Source organism: Globicephala melas, chromosome 9 (assembly GCF_963455315.2).
Source record: "Globicephala melas chromosome 9, mGloMel1.2, whole genome shotgun sequence".
Taxonomy (NCBI): Eukaryota; Metazoa; Chordata; class Mammalia; order Artiodactyla; family Delphinidae; genus Globicephala; species Globicephala melas.
Window position 1 is genome coordinate 22,497,198 of NC_083322.1, and position 19,211 is coordinate 22,516,408.

The following is a 19,211-nucleotide window of genomic DNA, read 5'->3' on the forward strand; positions in this document are numbered from 1 at the left end:
TCTATCCATTACTCCAAGAAACTGCCAAGTTAAGGAAGTCAGAGAAAATCACTCATACCTGGAACTCCAATACCACCACACCACATATAAGAGAAATATCTAGAAGGATACCATCTTAATCGGAAATTTTTTTTTTCTATATCTGAGAATTATGCCCTAAATGGAGCTGTTGACCACAAGGTCATGTTGATGAAAGCATCCTGGCAGGAAAGAGATGAAAACTGTCCCACTCTAAGGACAAAATGTTAATAAAATTTGGTCTGGTTTGCCCTGAAACTAATAACTGAAAGAAAGGGTAGGCCTCAAGGAATTATTACAGTCTCCGATTCATGCAATCTCAACGTATCAAGGGCATTCCTTTTTTTAAACAAAACAAAAAACCCGACAATCCACCTTCATCCCTATTTGTGAATCCTGTAAAAGGCTTAAATGAAAATTAGGTTTAAGTGCTCACGTTATCCTAGCATATACGTTCTATAAGTGGCTCAATTAAAATAGGCCTCCCTATTTTAATCTAGATGAGCCTGTCTACATGTTGTTTAGTAGTATACTCAGTCTGACTTAAATAAACTCCTCTAAAGAGCCCCAAAGTAATTAAAAAATAAATTAATGCCTTTTACCTTCCTTTCCATCATAAACAGCTGGTAGAGGAAAAAAATCTTATTGATGCATTTTTTCCAACATTTAATTTTTTAAAAATTGAGGTAATAACACTTAACATGAGATCGACTGCCTTAACAAAATTTTAAGTGTACAGTACAGTACTGTTAACTATAGGCACAATGTTGTATAGTAGATCTCTAGAAACGTATTCATCTGGCAGCACTGAAACTTTATGCTGTTAACAGCAACTCCCCATTTCCACACCCCAGCCCCTGGCAGCCACCATTCTACTCTCTGCTTCTAAGAGTTTGAATATGATACCTCATATAAGTGGAACCATGCAGTAGCTGTCCTTCTGACCTGGTGTATCTTACTTAGCATAATGCCCTCAAGGTTCATCCATGCTGTCATATATGGTAGGATTTCCTCTTTCTTTAAGGCTGAATAATATTCCATATATACATACCACACTTCCTTTATCCATTCGTCTGTCAATGGACATTTAGGTTGTTTCCACATCTTGACTACTGTGAATAATGCTGCAATGAATACAGGAATGCAAATATCTCTACGAGATTCTGACTTCAATTCTTTTGAATAAACATCCATAGGTAGAACTGCTGCATCATATGGTAGCTGTTATTTTTAATTTTTTAAGGAACTTTCATACTGTTTTCCACAGGGGCTGAACCATTTTGCATTCTCACCAACAGCATACAAGGGTTCCAATTTCTCCACATCCTCGCCAATACTTATTTTTTGGTTTTCTGATAATAGCCATCCTAACAGGGGTGAGGTGGTCTCTCAACTGTGGTTTTAATTTATATGTCCCTGATGATTAGTGATGTTGAGCATCTTTTCATACACTTACTTTTTGGCCATTTGTATGTCTTTAGGGAGATGTCTATTCAAGTCCTCTGTCCATTTTAAAATCAGGTTATTTGTTATGCTATTGAGTTGTGGGAGTCCAACATTTTATTATTAAAGCTTTAAAATATATTAAAAAAACTTTAACATATATAGCAAAGTTGAAAGACCTTTACAATGAACATTCATATATCTACCACCTAGATTCTACCATTAACATTTTAGTATATGTAACTATCCATCTTTCTACACGTTCATCAACCCATACTGGGTTTTTTTTAATGCATTTCAAAGTAAACTGCAGTATGATCCCCCTAAATACTTCAGTAGGAATATCATTAGCTAGAGTTTAATATTTATTCACAATTTTTTTCTTTTGAGGTAAAATTTACATATTATAAAATGTACAAATCATTCAATAATTTTTCAAAAATGCATACAACTATGAAACCCAATCCCCTACTAAGATATATAATAGTATCATCACTACAAAATTTCTCTCATGTCCCTTCCCAATCAGTTCCCACGGTACCTCCCACCATAAGAACACAATTATTGTTTTTTCACCCTACGTTAGTTTTGCCTATTCTAGAGCTTCAAATTAATGGAATCATACAGTATCTACCCTTTTGTGTAAGATTTCTTTCAATTAGAATAATTTTTTTAAGATTTGTCCATGTTGTTATATGTATCAGTAGATTGTTCCTTTTTATTGCTGAGTAATACTCCAGAGTATGAATAAACCACAGTTTATCCATTATTCTACTGATGGTCACTTTGGCTATTTCTAGTTTTAGGTATTATGAATAAAGCTGCTTAACTAAATTAATTAATTAATGCAGTTTAAATAAAAATCCTCATTTTTTTGTGTGGAACTTGATAAAGTTATTCTAAATTTTAAATGGAAGTGCAAAGGCCTAAGAATAGCCAAAACAATTTCTGAAGATTTTAAAAAGGAGGCAGAGGCACTCATCCTACCAAGTATCAGTAGTTACTATAAGGCTACAGTCTTTAAGACAGAGTGGAACTGACTGAAAGATAGACAAATAAACCAACACAACTGACTCAAGAGTTCACAAACACCCTTCTGTGTCAGAAGACAGAGGTGGGAAAAGGATGGATAATTAAAAGTATGGTGCCGGAGTAACTGACTGTCTGCATGGAAAAATAATGAAAGTAGATTCATACATCATACTATACACGAAAATAAATTCCAGGTGGATTAAAGGGCTAAATGTAAAACAAAAACATCAATAAAACAACAAAAATAAACTTTATAACTTCTACAATAAACTACTGGAAAGTATTTATAAACTCAGGGTTAAGAAGAACTGCTTAAACAAGACTCCAAAAGCATAAACTGTAAGGTAAAACACTAATAATTTCACAATAATATAAATCAAAACCTTTATGGACGAAAAGAAGTAACAAAAAATTGGGGAGGGAGTGGGCAACAAACTAGGAGATAATTGCAATACATATTACCAAGAAAACACTAGTATTAAAAAATATCAATAACTGTTTAAAAAAAAAAGACAATACATTTGGAAAATGGACAAAGGAAATATGCAAAATAAGAAAAGTTAATAGTCAATAAAGTTCTGACATGATGCTCTATCTTGTCTTCCCTCACTGGCTGGAACCTCTTGCTCAGACAAGCAATTTAAACCAACACTGAGACACTGTTTCATACCCATCGGACTGGCAAAAATGAAAAACAATTGACAATATCAAATGTGGTGAGGATGAGAAGCAACAGGCACTCTAGTACACTGCTTGTGGGAATGCAAATGAATAAAACTATTTGGAAAGACACTTGAGATATCTAGTAAAGTTGAAAATGTGCCTATCTTTGCCCTCCAATTCCCCTCCTGGTTATACCCTCAAGCAGTGTTTTTGTTTTGTTTTGTTTTTTTAAGCAGTGCTTTTCAAACTGCGGATTTCCACCTGTTGGTGGCTCATGAGTAGTTTTTGTTTCTGTTTTTTTAATAAAATGGAATAAAGAGATTAGAACACATGAGAGTGTGTCACTTGCAGGAGGAGTAAGTATTGCTTCATGAGAAATTGTTATTTTAGTTATATGTGCATCTGTTTATTCTAGATCACAATGCATTACTGTGGGACACTGTCAAAAGAACTTTGAAAACCAAAGCCAAGAGATCTCTCAATGTGTACAAGAAAACATATAAAATAATTTTCATTTGCAGCAATTGTAAATACCAAAAAATTATAAACAACCTAAGTGTTCTCCCAATACACAACATACTTAGATAATGAATGGAATACTAAATAACAGTCAAAATGAAAACATCTAGCCACATTATCAACATAAATGAATCTCAGAAAAATAATACTGAATGAAGTAAACACTGTTAGATAAAAAATATCAGAGTGATACCATTTATATACAATTTAACACATGCAAAAACAATGTTAAATACTGTTTACTGATAAAACATACAAAAAAATATGAAAGACATGTAAGAGAATGATAAAGACCAAATTCAGAATAGTGGTTACTTCAGTAGAGAGAGAGAAGGAAATAGGATTAGAAAAAGCAGTAACCAGCTACCCCTCCTGCTCCATTTACCTTACACTTCATTATATTCTTCAGAGCCATCAGTGCTTTATGAAATTAGTTTACTTTATTATTTGTACCCTTCTCTCCACCACTAGTCTGTAAGCTCCTTTAGGAGCAAGCTCTTGCCAGTCTTTGTTCACAGTATCTATATATAATAATATAAGGCATATAATATTGATAATTCCTCAATAACTGTTGAATGGTTCAGTGGTAAATCATTTCTACCAGTTGGGCCTCAGTTTCCACATCTGCCACATGAAAGGGTTAAAGTTCTTTGCTAATCTTAAAACTATGACAGTGCAGTACAGTAATGTCGCAAAACTGTGCCTCAAAAGCATCTTCCATCCTAGGAAAGAAGTTGAACTGGATTTATTGTGTTAGGATGCCCTCTTCTGGGAAGTATAAAAATTTCAAAACAAATATTTCACAAACATTTTATGTGCGTTTTGTCACTAAGCCTTATTTTTAAATTCACCATTCCAGAAATACACAGTAGATAACACCTGATAGGAATAAGTTTATTTTCATTGCAGCTGTCTTCTTCACCTTAAATACAGCATAAACTAAAAAAAAAATGTAGTATTTTGGCCATTTCTGATCATTGATTTCCTGTCCAGCTTTTCCTAAATATCTTCTAACATCAGTGTTCCTTATACAATATTAGACCCATCCAGGCATGGTCTACATGTAGTCTTCCACACAGTGCTAAATATACAATGTAAATAGCAAAGAGAATGATACAAAGTATCACTCAGCTTTAAGTCATTTAGAGGCCCAGAAGAAAACCTCAAAACCTGGGCTTCCCTGGTGGCACAGTGGTTGAGAGTCTGCCTGCCGATGCTGGGGACACACGTTCGTGCCCCCGTCTGGGAAGATCCCACGTGCCGCGGAGCGGCTGGGCCCGTGAGCCATGGCCGCTGAGCCTGCGCGTCCGGAGCCTGTGCTCCGCAACAGGAGAGGCCACAACAGTGAGAGGCCTGCGTACCACAAAAAAAAAAAAAAAAAAGAAAACCTCAAAACCTTAAATTGGATTAAGATGATCCAGGATTGCTAGTGCCCTCAGGCATTTGGTAGAAGCAAACAAAAATCCTCTCTAGAGGCGTATAATATTATTCTAGTTCCCAAATTATTTCTAAAAATGGTTTTCCAAACACACATACATCCAGCATTCATCCAAATATAACCAATATGTGAAGAGAAAAACCAACATGAACAAGAAACAGCACTAGTAACATATCACAGGAACAGACCTAGGCACTTCAGAAAGTAAAATGACTAAATGGCCTGTAAAATCATAACTCTTACTTTTCTCATAGATATTAACAAAAAAAATATTTTTTCTATAATAACTGAAAACTGTAATACTGCAAATTTGGGAGGGAGAAAAAAAACACTAGAAATTCTAAAACTAGAAAACAAAACCATTACCAAAACTAATAACTCAATGGACAGACTTAAAATCACCTTAGACATAGCTGAAGAAAAAAATTAATAAACTGGAAGACCGTCTGCAGAAACTACATAGAATGAAGCATGAAGAGACAAAAGGGTAGTAATACAGAACAGAAGGAAAGAGACATAAAGGCTTCAATATGAAGACTAATATATTTAATTGGAGTCAAAGAAGGAAAAGAGACGGAATGGAGGGGACGCAAAACTGAAGCAAAATGTATGGCTAAGATTTTCCAGAATTGATGAAAGACATCAATCCAAAGATTCAAGATGTTTAAAGGAACTGTAAACAGAATAAATGAGAAGAAATCCAGAGCCAGCTATATCACAAAAACTAAAGACAGAGAAAATCTTAAAAGCAGTGGAGGAGGGGTCTGTGTGGGAGATAACCTTCCAAGGAACAGCTGTTAGAATGAAAAAGCTGAATGCTCAAAAGCAAGAATGGAAACCAGAGACAGTGGAATAGCATCTTCAATATGAGGAGAGAAAATAACTGCCAACCTAGAATTCCACACCTAGGGAGACCATCCTTCAAGACTGAAGGTTAAATAAAGACATTCTCAGGTAAGCAAAAACTAAGAGACTTTACTACTAGCAGATCCACGCTGAGGGAAATAAAATGGTATCTTTAGGCAGAAGAAAAATTCTCAGAAGGCAAGTGGGATATAAGGGGGAAAATTAACATTGACTATGTATAAAACAAAAATAATGTCGTATAGGGCTTAAAATATACAAAGAATTAACACACAGAACAACAACAGCATATAGGTCAGAAGCAGGGGAATGAAATTCAAGTGTTCTAAGAAACTTGCATTATCCCTAAAAAGAACAAAAGCACCATTTACATAAGACTCTGAAATAAGTGAAGGGTGTATATTTCTAGGTGTACCACTAATAGCAAAAGTATGCATAACTTCCAAACTAACAAGAAAAAAACGAAACAAAAACTTTTCAATCACTCCGAAAGAAAATTGAAGGAAAAGTAAACAGAACAAGTGAGACAAAGGGAAAGCATATAGTAAACATGATAAATTTAAACCCAAATATATCAGTGATTACATTTAATGTAAATGGACTAAATGCTTGAGTTAAAAGTGAAGAGTGGGGACTTCCTTGGTGGCACAGTGGTTAAGAATCAGCCTGCCAATGCAGGGGACACAGGTTCGAGGCCTGGTCTGGGAAGATCCCACATGCTGCAGAGCCACTAAGCCAGTGCGCCACAACTACTGAGCCTGCGCTCTAGCCTGTGAGCCACAACTACTGAACCCGCATGCCACAACTACTGAAGCCCACGCACCTAGAGCCTGTGCTCTGCAACAAAGAGAAGCCACTGCAATAAGAAACCCATGCACCACAACGAAGAATAGCCCCGCTCGTGGCAATCAGAGAAAGCTCGCGTGCAGCAATGAAGACCCAATGCAGCCATAAAAAAAAATTAATTAATAAATGAATGAATTTTTTTAAAAAAGTGAAGAGTGCTGGAATGGAGGAAAAAACAAAACCAAAGTTTTTATCACTAATAGTACATGAGTCTGCAACTTAAGTCTCAGTGTAATACAGGTACAAGTTATAAATTTAAGGCTTAAAAAGAAATCATGAAGATATGATGACAATAAATGTGAGTGCCTGTATCCTAGGTTCTTTCAGATAAGCACAGTATCAGAGTTAAGCCAAAAATGAAGAGCTCCCAATACAAACATTACCTGCAGCAGCCAGATGGGCTGTTACCTCATCAGCCGCTGTGGAGTTGAGTATGTCTGAATCATCATACGAGGTGTCTTCAGGAGAAGAAGGTGAGTCTTCATCAGCACTCAACATACTGTGTTCAGTGTAGGTAGCCACATGGACCTGCTGGACTTGCTGGGCCACTGCATGGGCTTCTATGGTAGCCATGTGTTCAGTTTGGGTCACTCCGTGTTCCTCCATGAAGATCTACTGTCAGAAAAAAGGGAAGGAACAGGATTCAGTGTGTAATATATTCCAATGCTTAAAATAAGAGATATTTTCCTCAAGAGCAGAGGAACTCTGACAAGCCTTTGATTTTACTACATACCTCACCACACCAAGTCGTAGGAAAGGGGGAGCATCATTCCAATGACATAAAAATAGAATATTTTCCTTGTGTGAAACTATTTTGATAGTTTTTTTTTTAACCAACTGTGTGATTTTTATTGATGGGTGACAACTTTATACTCCTAGCTATCACTAACTGTGTACAATTAGAGACGCGGCATCGTAGAAGAGCAGACAGCAGAATTAGACAGCAGACGCAGGGAATTATCAATCTTCATTATTTTGCCCATTTTTCATTATGTGTACACAGAAGCACGAATGCAATTTGAAATCTTTTAATGGCAATAAAGTTACAATCACCCACCTATGTGACTGACATCTTAACTCCAAATATTTGATCTGCAATGTGTACGTAAGCAGCTTCTCGTCGCACAATTATTAAAATGTATTTTTCCTATTAGGAACCAGCAACTTATTTTTTGTGTTTGTTTATCTTTTGAAGTAAGAACTATTTCTTCTCTGATAACTGGCTCATTTTTATCATTTATCAAAAACTAAAGGCTGGGCTTCCCTGGTGGCGCAGTGGTTGAGAGTCCGCCTGCCGATGCAGGGGACACGGCTTCGTGCCCCGGGCCGGAAAGATCCCACATGCCGCAGAGAGGCTGGGCCCGTGAGCCATGGCCGCTGAGCCTGCGCGTCCAGAGCCTGTGCTCCGCAACAGGAGAGGCCACAACAGCGAGAGGCCCGCGTACCGCAAAAACAAAACAAAACAAAAAACTAAAGGGTGAGGGAAGAAAGTGTGATGGATTAAAAATTTTATTTTTTAAGGAAAGATAAAATTCATTTTCACAAATTTACAAGTGTTGCTGCTGGTGCAGGATTTATTCTACTATGCAGTTAGACTGGGAATCAAATGCAAGTTCCCCTTCTTACTCAGGGACGGCATTATTTCGGAAATGTGGGTTTTTGTGTATTTGCTTAAATCAAGTGACAGTCTGTCTCAACCAGATGGAAATTCATTGTGCTAATTTTATACCTCAAGTCACAAAACAATAAATATCCTTGATATTATATATAATGATAAAAAAGATATTTAAAAGATCCTGGTGACTAGCATATGACATTGTGGACATAAAAACAGTAAGTAAGGGCTTCCCTGGTGGCGCAGTGGTTAGGAGTCTGCCTGCCGATGCGGGGGACATGGGTTCGTGCCCCGGTCCGGGAAGATCCCACATGCCGCGGAGCGGCTGGGCCCGTGAGCCATGGCCGCTGAGCCTGCGCGTCCGGAGCCTGTGCTCCGCAACGGGAGAGGCCACAACAGTGAGAGGCCCGCGTACCACAAAAAAAACCCCAAAAAACCCCCCCAAAAAACAGTAAGTAAAATACTTAACATTTTCTTTATATTTCAAACACAAATGGGAGTTAAACATTTTGTCCCCAAAATGTGATTATTCAAATTGGTTTTTCTGCTTATAAAACTGTGTTTCTTATAAACCCTGAAATGATGCAGTAGTAAGATAAAGGTTTGCTCTCCTAGTGTACTTATGATCTGTCCCCTCTTCTTCCTCCCTTACCTACAGAGAAGTATATTAACCTTAAAATTTTTTTTGAAGCATACGTACATACATATGATTTAAAATAAAAAGAGGTTCGCAATACATATATTATTCTTTGACAATATATCTGGACTTTTTTTTTTGTTTTTTTTGCGGTGCGCGGGCCTCTCACTGTCGTGGCCTCTCCCGTTGCGGAGCACAGGCTCCGGATGCGCAGGCTCAGCAGCCATGGCTCACGGGCCTAGCCGCTCCGCGGCATGTGGGATCTTCCCAGACCGGGGCACGAACCCGTGTCCCGTGCATCAGCAGCGGACTCTCAACCACTGCACCACCAGGGAAGCCCTATCTGGACATTTTGACATGTCAAAACATACAAATCTACCAGACCTTTCTAAATAGCCAAAGAACACTTCACTGTATCGATGTGCAATAATTATGCAACCAATCACCTACTGATATATAGGAAGGCAGCTTTCAAATTTTTGGTATTGTAAACAGCAGTGAAGTGAACATCCTTTTATATCAAACTACGCATACTGGTCCTCAAAAAACTTTAAGAAGAATTACCATATGATTCAGCAATTCCACTTCTGGATGCTATGCTGGGAGAACTGAAAGTAGGGTCTCAAAAGGGCTATTTGTACACCAATGTTCATAGCAGCATTTTCACAATAGCTAAAAGATGGAAGCAATCCAGCTATTCACTAACAGATGAATTAGTAAGCAAAACGTGGACATACGTACAATGGAATGTTACTCAGCCTTAAAAAGGAAGAAATGGAAACTAGGAAGAGAGGGGATCTTCCTCAAATTGATAAGAAAAAATCTACAAAAAATCTACAGCTAGCATCATACTTAATGGTGAGAAACTAGAAACTTTCCCGCTAAGATGAGAAACAAGATAAGGATGTCCCCTCTCATCACTCCTTTTTGACATTGTACTGGGATTCCTAGCCAATGTAGTAAGACAAGAAAAAGAAATAAAACTGTCTTTGTTCACAGGTGACATGATTGTTTATGCAGGAAATCCAAAAGAATCAATAACAATTAAAAAAAAAACCTGGAACGAGTAAGTAATTATAGCAATGTTGTAGGATACAAAGTTTATATACAAAAGCCAACTGCTTTCCTATATACCAGCAATAAACAATAGAATTTGAAATTAAAAAAACACGATTACCATTTACACTATCAACCAAAAATATGAAACACGTAGGTATAAATCTCACATAACGTACAAAATCATGAGGAAAACTATAAAATGTTGATGAAAGAAATCAAAGAACTAAAATAGACAGATATTCCAGTTCATGGATAGGAAGATTCAATAATGTCAAGATGTCAGTTCTTCCTAACGATCTATGGATCCAATGCAATCCCAATCAAAACCCCAGAAAGTTATTTTATGGATATTGACAAATTAGTTCTAAAGTTTATATGGAGAAGCAAAAGACCCCGAATAGCTAATATAATATTTTATTTATTTATTTATTTATTTATGGCTGCGTTGGGTCTTTGTTGCTGCACGTGGGCTTTCTCTAGTTGCAGTGAGCGGGGGCTACTCTTCCTTGCCGTGTGTGGGCTTCTCATTGCAGTGGCTTCTCGTTGCAAAGCACGGGCTCTAAGTACATGGCCTTCAGTAGTTGGGGCTCACGGGCTCCAGAGCACAGACTCAGTAGTTGTGGCACACGCAGCATGTGGGATCTTCCCGGACCAGGGATCGAACCTGTGTCCCCTGCATTGGCAGGCAGATTCCCAAGCACTGTGCCACCAGGGAAGTCCCTAATAAAATACTGAAGGAGAGGAATAAAGCTGGGAGACTGACACTCCTTGACTTCAGGACTCACTATAAAGCTACAATAATCAAGGCAGTGTGGTACTGGTAAAAGAATAGACAAACAGATCAATGAAACAGAATAGAGAGCCCAGAAACAGATCCCCATAAATACAGTCAACTGATCTTTGACAAAGGAGCAAAGGCAATACAATGGAGCAAAGACAGTGTCTTCAACAAATGGTGCTGGAATACTGGACATCCACCTGCCAAAAAAATGAATCTAAACACAGACTTAACACCTTTCACGAAAAGTAACTCAAAATGGATCATAGACCTACGTGTGAAACGCAAAACTATAAAACTCCAAGAAGATGACACAGGATAAAACCTAGATGACTTGGGTATGGTGATGACATTTTAGATATGACACCAAAGGCACGATCCATGAAAGAAAGAACTGAAAAACTAGACTTCATTAAAATTAAAAACTCCTTCTGCTCTACAAAAGACACTATAAAAATAATGAGAAGACAAGTCACAGGCTGGGAGAAAATATTTGTAAAAGACACATCTGATAAAAGACTATGTTCCAAAATACAACTCTTAAAACCGAACAATATTGAAAACAAACAACCCAATTAAAAAATGGCAAAAGACCTGAATAAGACAGCTCACCAAAGAAGATACATCTATGAAAAGTATGTGAAAAGATGTTCAGCATCATATGTCATTAGATAATTGCAAATTAAAACAATGAGATAACACTTTGCACCCATCAAGAATAACTAAAATCCAAAACACCAACACCAGCAAATGCTGATGAGGATATGGAGGAACAGAATTCTCATTCATTGCTGGTGGGAATGCAAAATGGTACGGCCACTTTTGAAGGACTGAGCCTCAATTTCCTCATCTTTAAATTAGACATCCATCTCTGAGGATATGGTTTTCTTAATCGTGTGCAAAAGATTTTGAGTCAGGCATCTAAAAAGCCTTTCTTTATTCTATTAATTCCAACGGCTCAAATACCACTCTCTAAAACATTAAAATAAGGAAATTATAGGGAACCAATGCCCCTAACATAATTTTATGAGAGTGCACAAAATGGAGAATGGATCCGACAATGATTCCTCTGAACAGATATGAAAAGCAAGATGAATGCCCGGGCAACATGTAATGAACTGTGATTCTAAACATCACATCCAAATAAAAAGGCATATCTGTCTATTATCTGGAACCAGTGATGTTCAGCAGATTAGTCAACACTCCATTTAAAAAAAATCATTCCCCCAAACAATAACATAACATGGTAGCAATTTTACTAAAACCTGTTTCTTAGCCTGGATCATCACCTGGGATGCAACAAATACTTCATCTAAAGGTTCTTCTTTAATATATGATCTATAAGGGATCGGAGGAGGGGCAGTTTTGTACAGAGGAGTTCCTACTTTTGCCATTATCGACCAGCAGGCGTGGGACTAAAGATAATGGAAGAGAACTTAGAAAAACAGATTTTCTGGTCAGGAGCACGCTGGTAGCTATAGTCAACAACACCTAAGGAGCTACTGGAATTTGGATAAAATATCTAAGGGTGCTAAGTTTAGTCTAATCCACACGTAATGAGATTAAGTGTAGAGTATTTTAAAAATCAAAGTTGGAAGAGCAGTTCAGGATACCCAATCAAGGTATAACTAAAAGTAAGAGAAAGCCTTAGTCTCATCAATAGCATTACCATATCAAAAGAAAAGCTGCAAGAACCGCCTAGGGGAAAGTCTCAGAGCAAGACAGTGTCTACAGCCAAAACGAGGGACAGGAAAACCAAGAGGCTCAACTTAATTCCTAGACATGTCCACAATCTAAATTTCATAACTAGGATAGAAATTTTACTCAACACAACAGCCTTTCCCAAAAAAGCCTAAAGCCAAAGACAATATTTGATTCTCGGGCAGACAACGGGTAATAGGTCAAAATTTCACCAGAGCAGGAAAAACTTTAAAACAACTGCACAGGGGATTCCCTGTGGCGCAGTGGTTAGGAATCTGCCTGCCAATGCAGGGGACACAGGTTCGAGCCCTGGTCTGGGAAGATCCCACATGCCGTGGAGCAACTGAGCCCGTGAGCCACAACTGCTGAACCTGCGCTCTGGAGCCCACGAGCCACAACTACTGAAGCCTGGGTGCCTAGAGCCCGTGCTCCGCAACAAGAGAAGCCACTGCAATGAGAAGCCCGCACACCGCAACTAAGAGTAGTCCCTGCTCGCCGCAACTAGAGAAAGCCTGCGCGCAGCAATGAAGACCCAATGCAGCCAAAAATAAAAAACAAACAAAAACTGCACAAGAAAGTTTAGAAATAGTCTTGCCAGTTCAAGTTTAGAAATAGTCTTGCCTTGAGTGAGGCTAACTTCCTAATTTGGAGCATCTAAAACTAATTTATGACTGCAATCACATAATATTTTTCATTCCAATGTTGATAAAATTTATAAATGTTCATTAATATTAATAACAACCCAAGAAACCCAGTTAATAATAATGCTTTTATACAATATGTGAGAAAAACAAGCTTTACCACACAACTTCATAATGACTTGAGTGTGAGTGGATGGTTTTGTGAAAACAATATTCTAAGTTCACTGAAGGCAGGGCCTGGGTACATAAAGTCTCTATGAACAGCAGCCATCATAATTTGTTCCTTAATAAATGCTTGCGGGTAACTGGCTGCACATTATACTTAGTAAAGCTAGACCCAGGCAATTACAGTTTCCACAATTCTCCCATAAGGTTGTGCTGGCCATTCATCTCATCTCTCAGCTTCCAAGCCCTCTATTCTATACTTGTTCTGAACTGCTCTATAGCCATCTCTGGGTTGGGTCAGCCAACCTTATTTACCAGACTTGTCTGCCAGCTTCACGTTAGGTTTTACCAAGGGGAGGCAACAGGTTAAGATGGGAAGAGGCGGGGAGAAGAGATTTTCTTGATGTTTTCATTCTTATTAAAGTTGCTCCAACAAGAGAGGGCAGCCTCATGTGCCGACTCCAGCTGTGTCTCTTCTCCCCTGCTGGTTGAGTACCAGCTGCCTCGCATCCACGTGGAGGTGAGATTACCTGCTGTGTGGGGGCCCCTCCAAACTCCTAGGTTCTTCTATTCCATTCCCCCAGCCCAAGGGGTGGTTATTAAAATCTGGATTACTTTTGCTCTTTTAGTCTTCCATCACCTGTGTAACCTGTGTAACCAATTACATTCTCTGAAGTACCTCACATGGTTTACTGACAAAGGGAAGAAAATATGTACCTTTCTTGTAATTACTCATAGAGTGCTGGTAAGCAGCAAAACTTTGCATTGATTTATATAAGTCAATACAATAAAATGTATTGACATTTTTATACTATCAGTAAAGTGATTCTAAGGACATTTTTATAAGGCTACCACTAGGGTTTGTTTCCATATGCCAATGGAAGTTGAATACAAAATCTTGAGTTTGATTAATCATTAAAAAGAGGCTAAGTTAGAGAGTATAAAATGCCTCAGGAAGAGAGAAATGGGACACAGAAGTGAGAAGGGGGTACAGACAGAAAAAGAAGTAGGAGATATACAAACACAAACTTTGATCTGTTTATGAGTCTGTCTTACCTGCTCTTTAAATAAGATAATAAGTCTAACATTCCAGCAAACCACAAAATCAACATCACAGTAATAAAATAAGTGCTTTTTTATGGAAATAATAGTGACAAACAATCACAAAAAGATTTTTCATATTATTCAATGAATATACTGGGTCTGGTATTTGGACAAACCAAAGAAAATTGTGGTAGCAATGGCAGCTTTGACCTTCATCTACCACTCTAAGTTCTTGGCAGACTATATGGAGAGATCTATGCATATCTGCTGAAAATCAATAGTAGGTACTAACTATAATTTCCAGTGTGGCTTGCAGAGATTTAGAGTTTTGTTTTCTTATTGTACAACTAGGCCCAAAGAATCTAGTACAAGAGCATGCCAAGAGTATGCAAAGTGTCCTCTCCAACCCACCTCATTCCTGCTTAAAGGCTTATCCTCACTTCCATAGCAGGGTGGTTAAGAGTGCAAACTCCGGAGCCATAGTACTGGATTCGAATCCTTGCTCTGCCACTCACTACCACCTTAGACAAGTCCCACTTGACTCCTATGCTTTCGTTTCACCACATAAAAGGGATTAAAACAGGACATGTATATAATAAGTGCTAGATAAGTGTAACCTATTACTAGTAGTAGTACTATTCCACATAAAGACAGATAAAGCATAGAAATGTCAAAGGGAAAGTTACATGGGAGAAAAAATGCTTATAAATTGGGAGAAAAAAATTTATACATTGGGAGAAAAAATGCTTATAAATCACAAACTAGGAGTTTTGACCATACAAGGACCTGTATCAGAACATAGTTATTTTCTGAAGTACAGACCCTTTTGAGGTTGTGTGAAAGCTACAGAACTCCTCCCTAGAAAAATGTATATACACACAAAATTTTCCAAAATATTTCAACGTTCTTGGACTCAAATCACAAATAGGTTATTTCATGATGATATAGCTATACCAAAGCTGAAACACTAGAGGGCGCCACAACCAAAGAAAAATGTAAAGAAAGCACAGGGAATTTCAAGCTGCTTAAAATTCTTCAACTGGAATAAACATCCTTCCATAGAAAATAGTTAGGTGAATCTACTTCACCAAATACTTCAAAATAACATCAACTCTTCTATAGGCTCTAGATCAGCACTGTTCAATAGAAATTTCTGTGATGATGGAAATGTTCTAAATTTGCACTGCGCCAAACAGCAGCCACCAACCAATGTGGCTACTGACATGAAATGTGACAACTGCGACTAAGGAACTACATTTTTAAATTTTACTTAGTTTTAAATAATTTTAATATAAATAGCCACATGTGGCTGTGACTATCACAATGAACAGTGCAGTTCTTCTACATTCTAGTTGTAAGTTTTGAGATTACTTGCTTCTAATTGTTGTTAAAGAAATTTCTAATACAGTAGGTTCATACAATATTTCAAGCAAATCCATCCCTTGGTGAAAATTCAACACTGCAAAGATAGGAGAAAAGACTGTCCGTGTCTCTCCCTCACCCTGCAGGTGTTCACAATCAAAAGTAAAGCTTTCTTTTACTCATTATAGAAACCCTGCCTACCCAATTCCCTGACTGTATTTCTTAAAGACTCTGGGTTAAAAGAGCTTAAAAAAAAAATAAGTACAAATTGATAAAGTTAACTTAGAAGGCTTCTGCCTTTAAAAAAGGCTTTTCCAGGACTTCCCCGGCAGTCCAGTGGTTAAGACTCTGCACTTCCAATGCTGGGGGTGAGGGTTCAATCCCTGGTCGGGGAACTAAGATCCCACATGCCATGTGGCATGGCCAATAAATTTTAAAAAATAAAATAAAAAAGCCTTTTCCTTAAAAAACAAAAAAAATCATATTCGAGTGATAATATCACCAAGGGCTAAAGGAGCACTGGGAAGAGAGGACTACAAGGACATCGAGTAGGTACCATGAAAAGGAGGACAGGGGCTTCCCTGGTGGCACAGTAGTTGGGAACTTGCCTGCCGGCGCAGGGGACATGGGTTCGAGCCCTGGTCCGGGAAGATCCCACATGCCGCGGAGCAACTAAACCTGTGCACCACAACTACTGAGCCTGCGCTCTAGACCCCGCGAGCCACAACTACTGAAGCCTGCGTGCCTAGAGCCCGTGCTCTGCAACGAGAAGCCACCTCAATGTGAAGCCCGCGCACAAAAAACGAAGAGTAGCCCCCGCTCACCGCAACTAGAGAAAGCCTGCTCGCAGCAATGAAGACCCAATGCAGCCAAAAATAAATAAATTGAAAAAAAAAAAAAGAAAAGAAAAGGAGGACAGAGTCTTTAGCCAGGAGTTCGTCAGGTGCCACAATGAAAGGAGACTGCAGGCTGAGGCAACAGCTTGTGAAAGCACATGGCACAGCAAGAGGACATGAATGAACACCCAGACTCAGGAGGAGTCTGGGGACCAAAGGAACAGCTCTCAGCTGCCTTTACACCAGAATCTTTCTTTACACTGTAATTTAACCTTCTAAAAATAAAGTGATTCTAAGAACACTGATGCTGACCCACCTGCCAAAGAGAAAAGTGGTCTCCACATTACAGCTTACAACCCTGTGTCTGTCACAGTGCCCTGAGTGAGAAGGTACCTAATGAATGTTGATGACAATGGTAAAAATGATTAGAAAATGCATTCTCAAATATTCAGATGCTTATTAACAGCTACAAATATAAACAAAAAGCAGGTGAGTTGCAGAAGCTATCCCTGGATCAGAAACATGGTGGATAGGAAGTTTAGTAATGCCTAGGCATTTGCAAATGGGTAAGAATGCAGCTGGCTCTCTGCAGAAAAATCATTTCTCCACAGCTGCTCCCCAAATTACCAAAAAATAAGGAGCTGTCATGTGATAGCAGGATTAGAGGCTCCCTCAATTTCCATTAAGGAAAAATAACATAAATTGCCCCAAGACTCACCCCTCAAGCTCATGAGCACAAAGGACACTTCTATTCAAATCCTGCTTACTGTGAAATGTAGCATTGTTGCCTGGCTGCTTCTGTGGTGGGCCTCAATCCTGCTGGATTTGCCTTTACACAACCAACATTCAGTTAAAGCTGTTTCTTAGATTCTTCAATACATGATTTTTCTTTTGAGATAACTGAACTAGGATAATATTTCTGGATAATATTATGAATGTGTAAGTGTCAATACTATGGATCTAGGAATCTCTGCAATTCAATCATTCTCTCATTCATTCCACAAATATTTACTGAATTCTTATCAGGTACTCCTAGATTAGTTTAACATCAGTATTCCAAGAAAAACTATGACTGGCAATTCTAATTTTTTATCTTTAGTTTAAAAAATGTATTATCATAAAAGTGACACATGTTCTTTTTGGGTAAATGAGAAAATACAAGTCAGAAAAAACCAAAAAAGAAACAGAAATCACCACCACCTGAGATAGCTACATTACCAAATTAACAATTTGGTATACATGCTTCTAGCATTTTCCCCCTGAGTTTCTTAGATGCTTTTTTTTGAAACAAAAGTGAAGCTGTTGTGTATATACTGTTGTAGAAATATTTTAAAATTTAATATAGAACAGAAATTTTCATGTTATTAACATTTTACATCATTTTTTAATGTTTACAGAGCATTCCCTATAAAAATGTACAGTAGGTATTTTACTAATTCCCTAAAGTTAAATCATTTAGGTTGTTTCCAATATTTCACTATTATAAATACCACTGTGATGACAAGTTTGATATTCAATAAATATCTGTTGAATAAATAACTTTACTAAGTTAAGTCTTTAAGTACATACCCAATTATTTCCTTAGCTTTTAAGAGACATAAAACTTTCAGTAGGTCTTCCCTGGTGGCACAGTGGTTAAGAATCCGCCTGCCACTGCAGGGGACACGGGTTTGAGCCCTGGTGCGGGAAGATCCCACATGCCAAGGAGCCACTAAGCCCGTGCGCCACAACTACTGAGACTGCGCTCTGGAGCCCGTGCGCCTAGAGCCCGTGCTCCACAACAAGAGAAGCCACCGCAATGAGAAGCCCGTGTACCACAACAAAGAGTAGCCCCCGCTCGCAACTAGAGAAAGCCCTGCGCAGTAACGAAGACCCAACGCAGCCAAAAATAAATAAGTTAATGAAATAAATTTAAAAAAAAAAACAAACTTTGAGTAATCGTATAGTTATGATCCTGGACATGCTATTATAGCAGGCACAGAAAGGTAATGTGGTAAAAACAGTAATCTAAACATAAAGGTGAGCACATAATACTTGGGGGATGCAAGACAAGATAAAAATATTAACCTTAATGATGTAAAAGTAGAGTATGGCTCCCAGAAGCTGGAATATACAAAGAGGGTAGTGCAGGAGCACTTATAATGCCATTCTACAAAATGGCAAGTTGAGAAAGTTTAAAGTTGGTGGACCAAAAAATAAAAGTTTATCATCTATAATTATAAAGATAATTATTTAAAAACTTTCAAAAAGAATATAAATATCAAATAATGGGAGATGGAGAAAGGAGGGAGCAGAAAAAGTGACTTAAATTCTTATTTTTCATATCAAAAAAGTCCACAGATATTGTGTAAAGTTGATCAATCAAGAAACAGAAGTTTACACATACTATTAAGCTTTATGGAAGTTAATTCCAAGAGAAGCTAAAAACAGAAATAGTGAAATGGCTTTTTTCTTTTTTTTTTTTGCAGTACGCGGGCCTCTCACTGTTGTGGCCTCTCCCTTTGCGGAGCACAGGCTCCGGACGCGCAGGCTCAGCGGCCATGGCTCATG

At 38.0% G+C, this 19,211-nt stretch overlaps 1 protein-coding gene across 14 annotated transcripts in view; it reads right to left on the reverse strand.

Moving 5' to 3' along the window:
• NRF1 (nuclear respiratory factor 1) overlaps positions 1–19,211 on the reverse strand; it is a 141,061-nt gene that overhangs the window by 86,629 nt on the left and 35,221 nt on the right. For 5 of the 14 annotated variants that reach the window (XM_030853798.2, XM_060305335.1, XM_060305331.1 and 2 more), the window contains exon 2: positions 7,207–7,438. In XM_030853798.2, coding sequence (XP_030709658.1) covers positions 7,207–7,429 — 223 coding nt within the window. In that variant the 5' untranslated portion in view covers positions 7,430–7,438. Of the gene's footprint in view, positions 1–7,206; positions 7,439–7,556; positions 8,790–14,874; positions 15,013–16,977; positions 18,366–19,211 lie in introns of those variants that run through there. The other 9 variants (XM_060305334.1, XM_060305322.1, XM_060305336.1 and 6 more) reach the window with 5 other exon arrangements.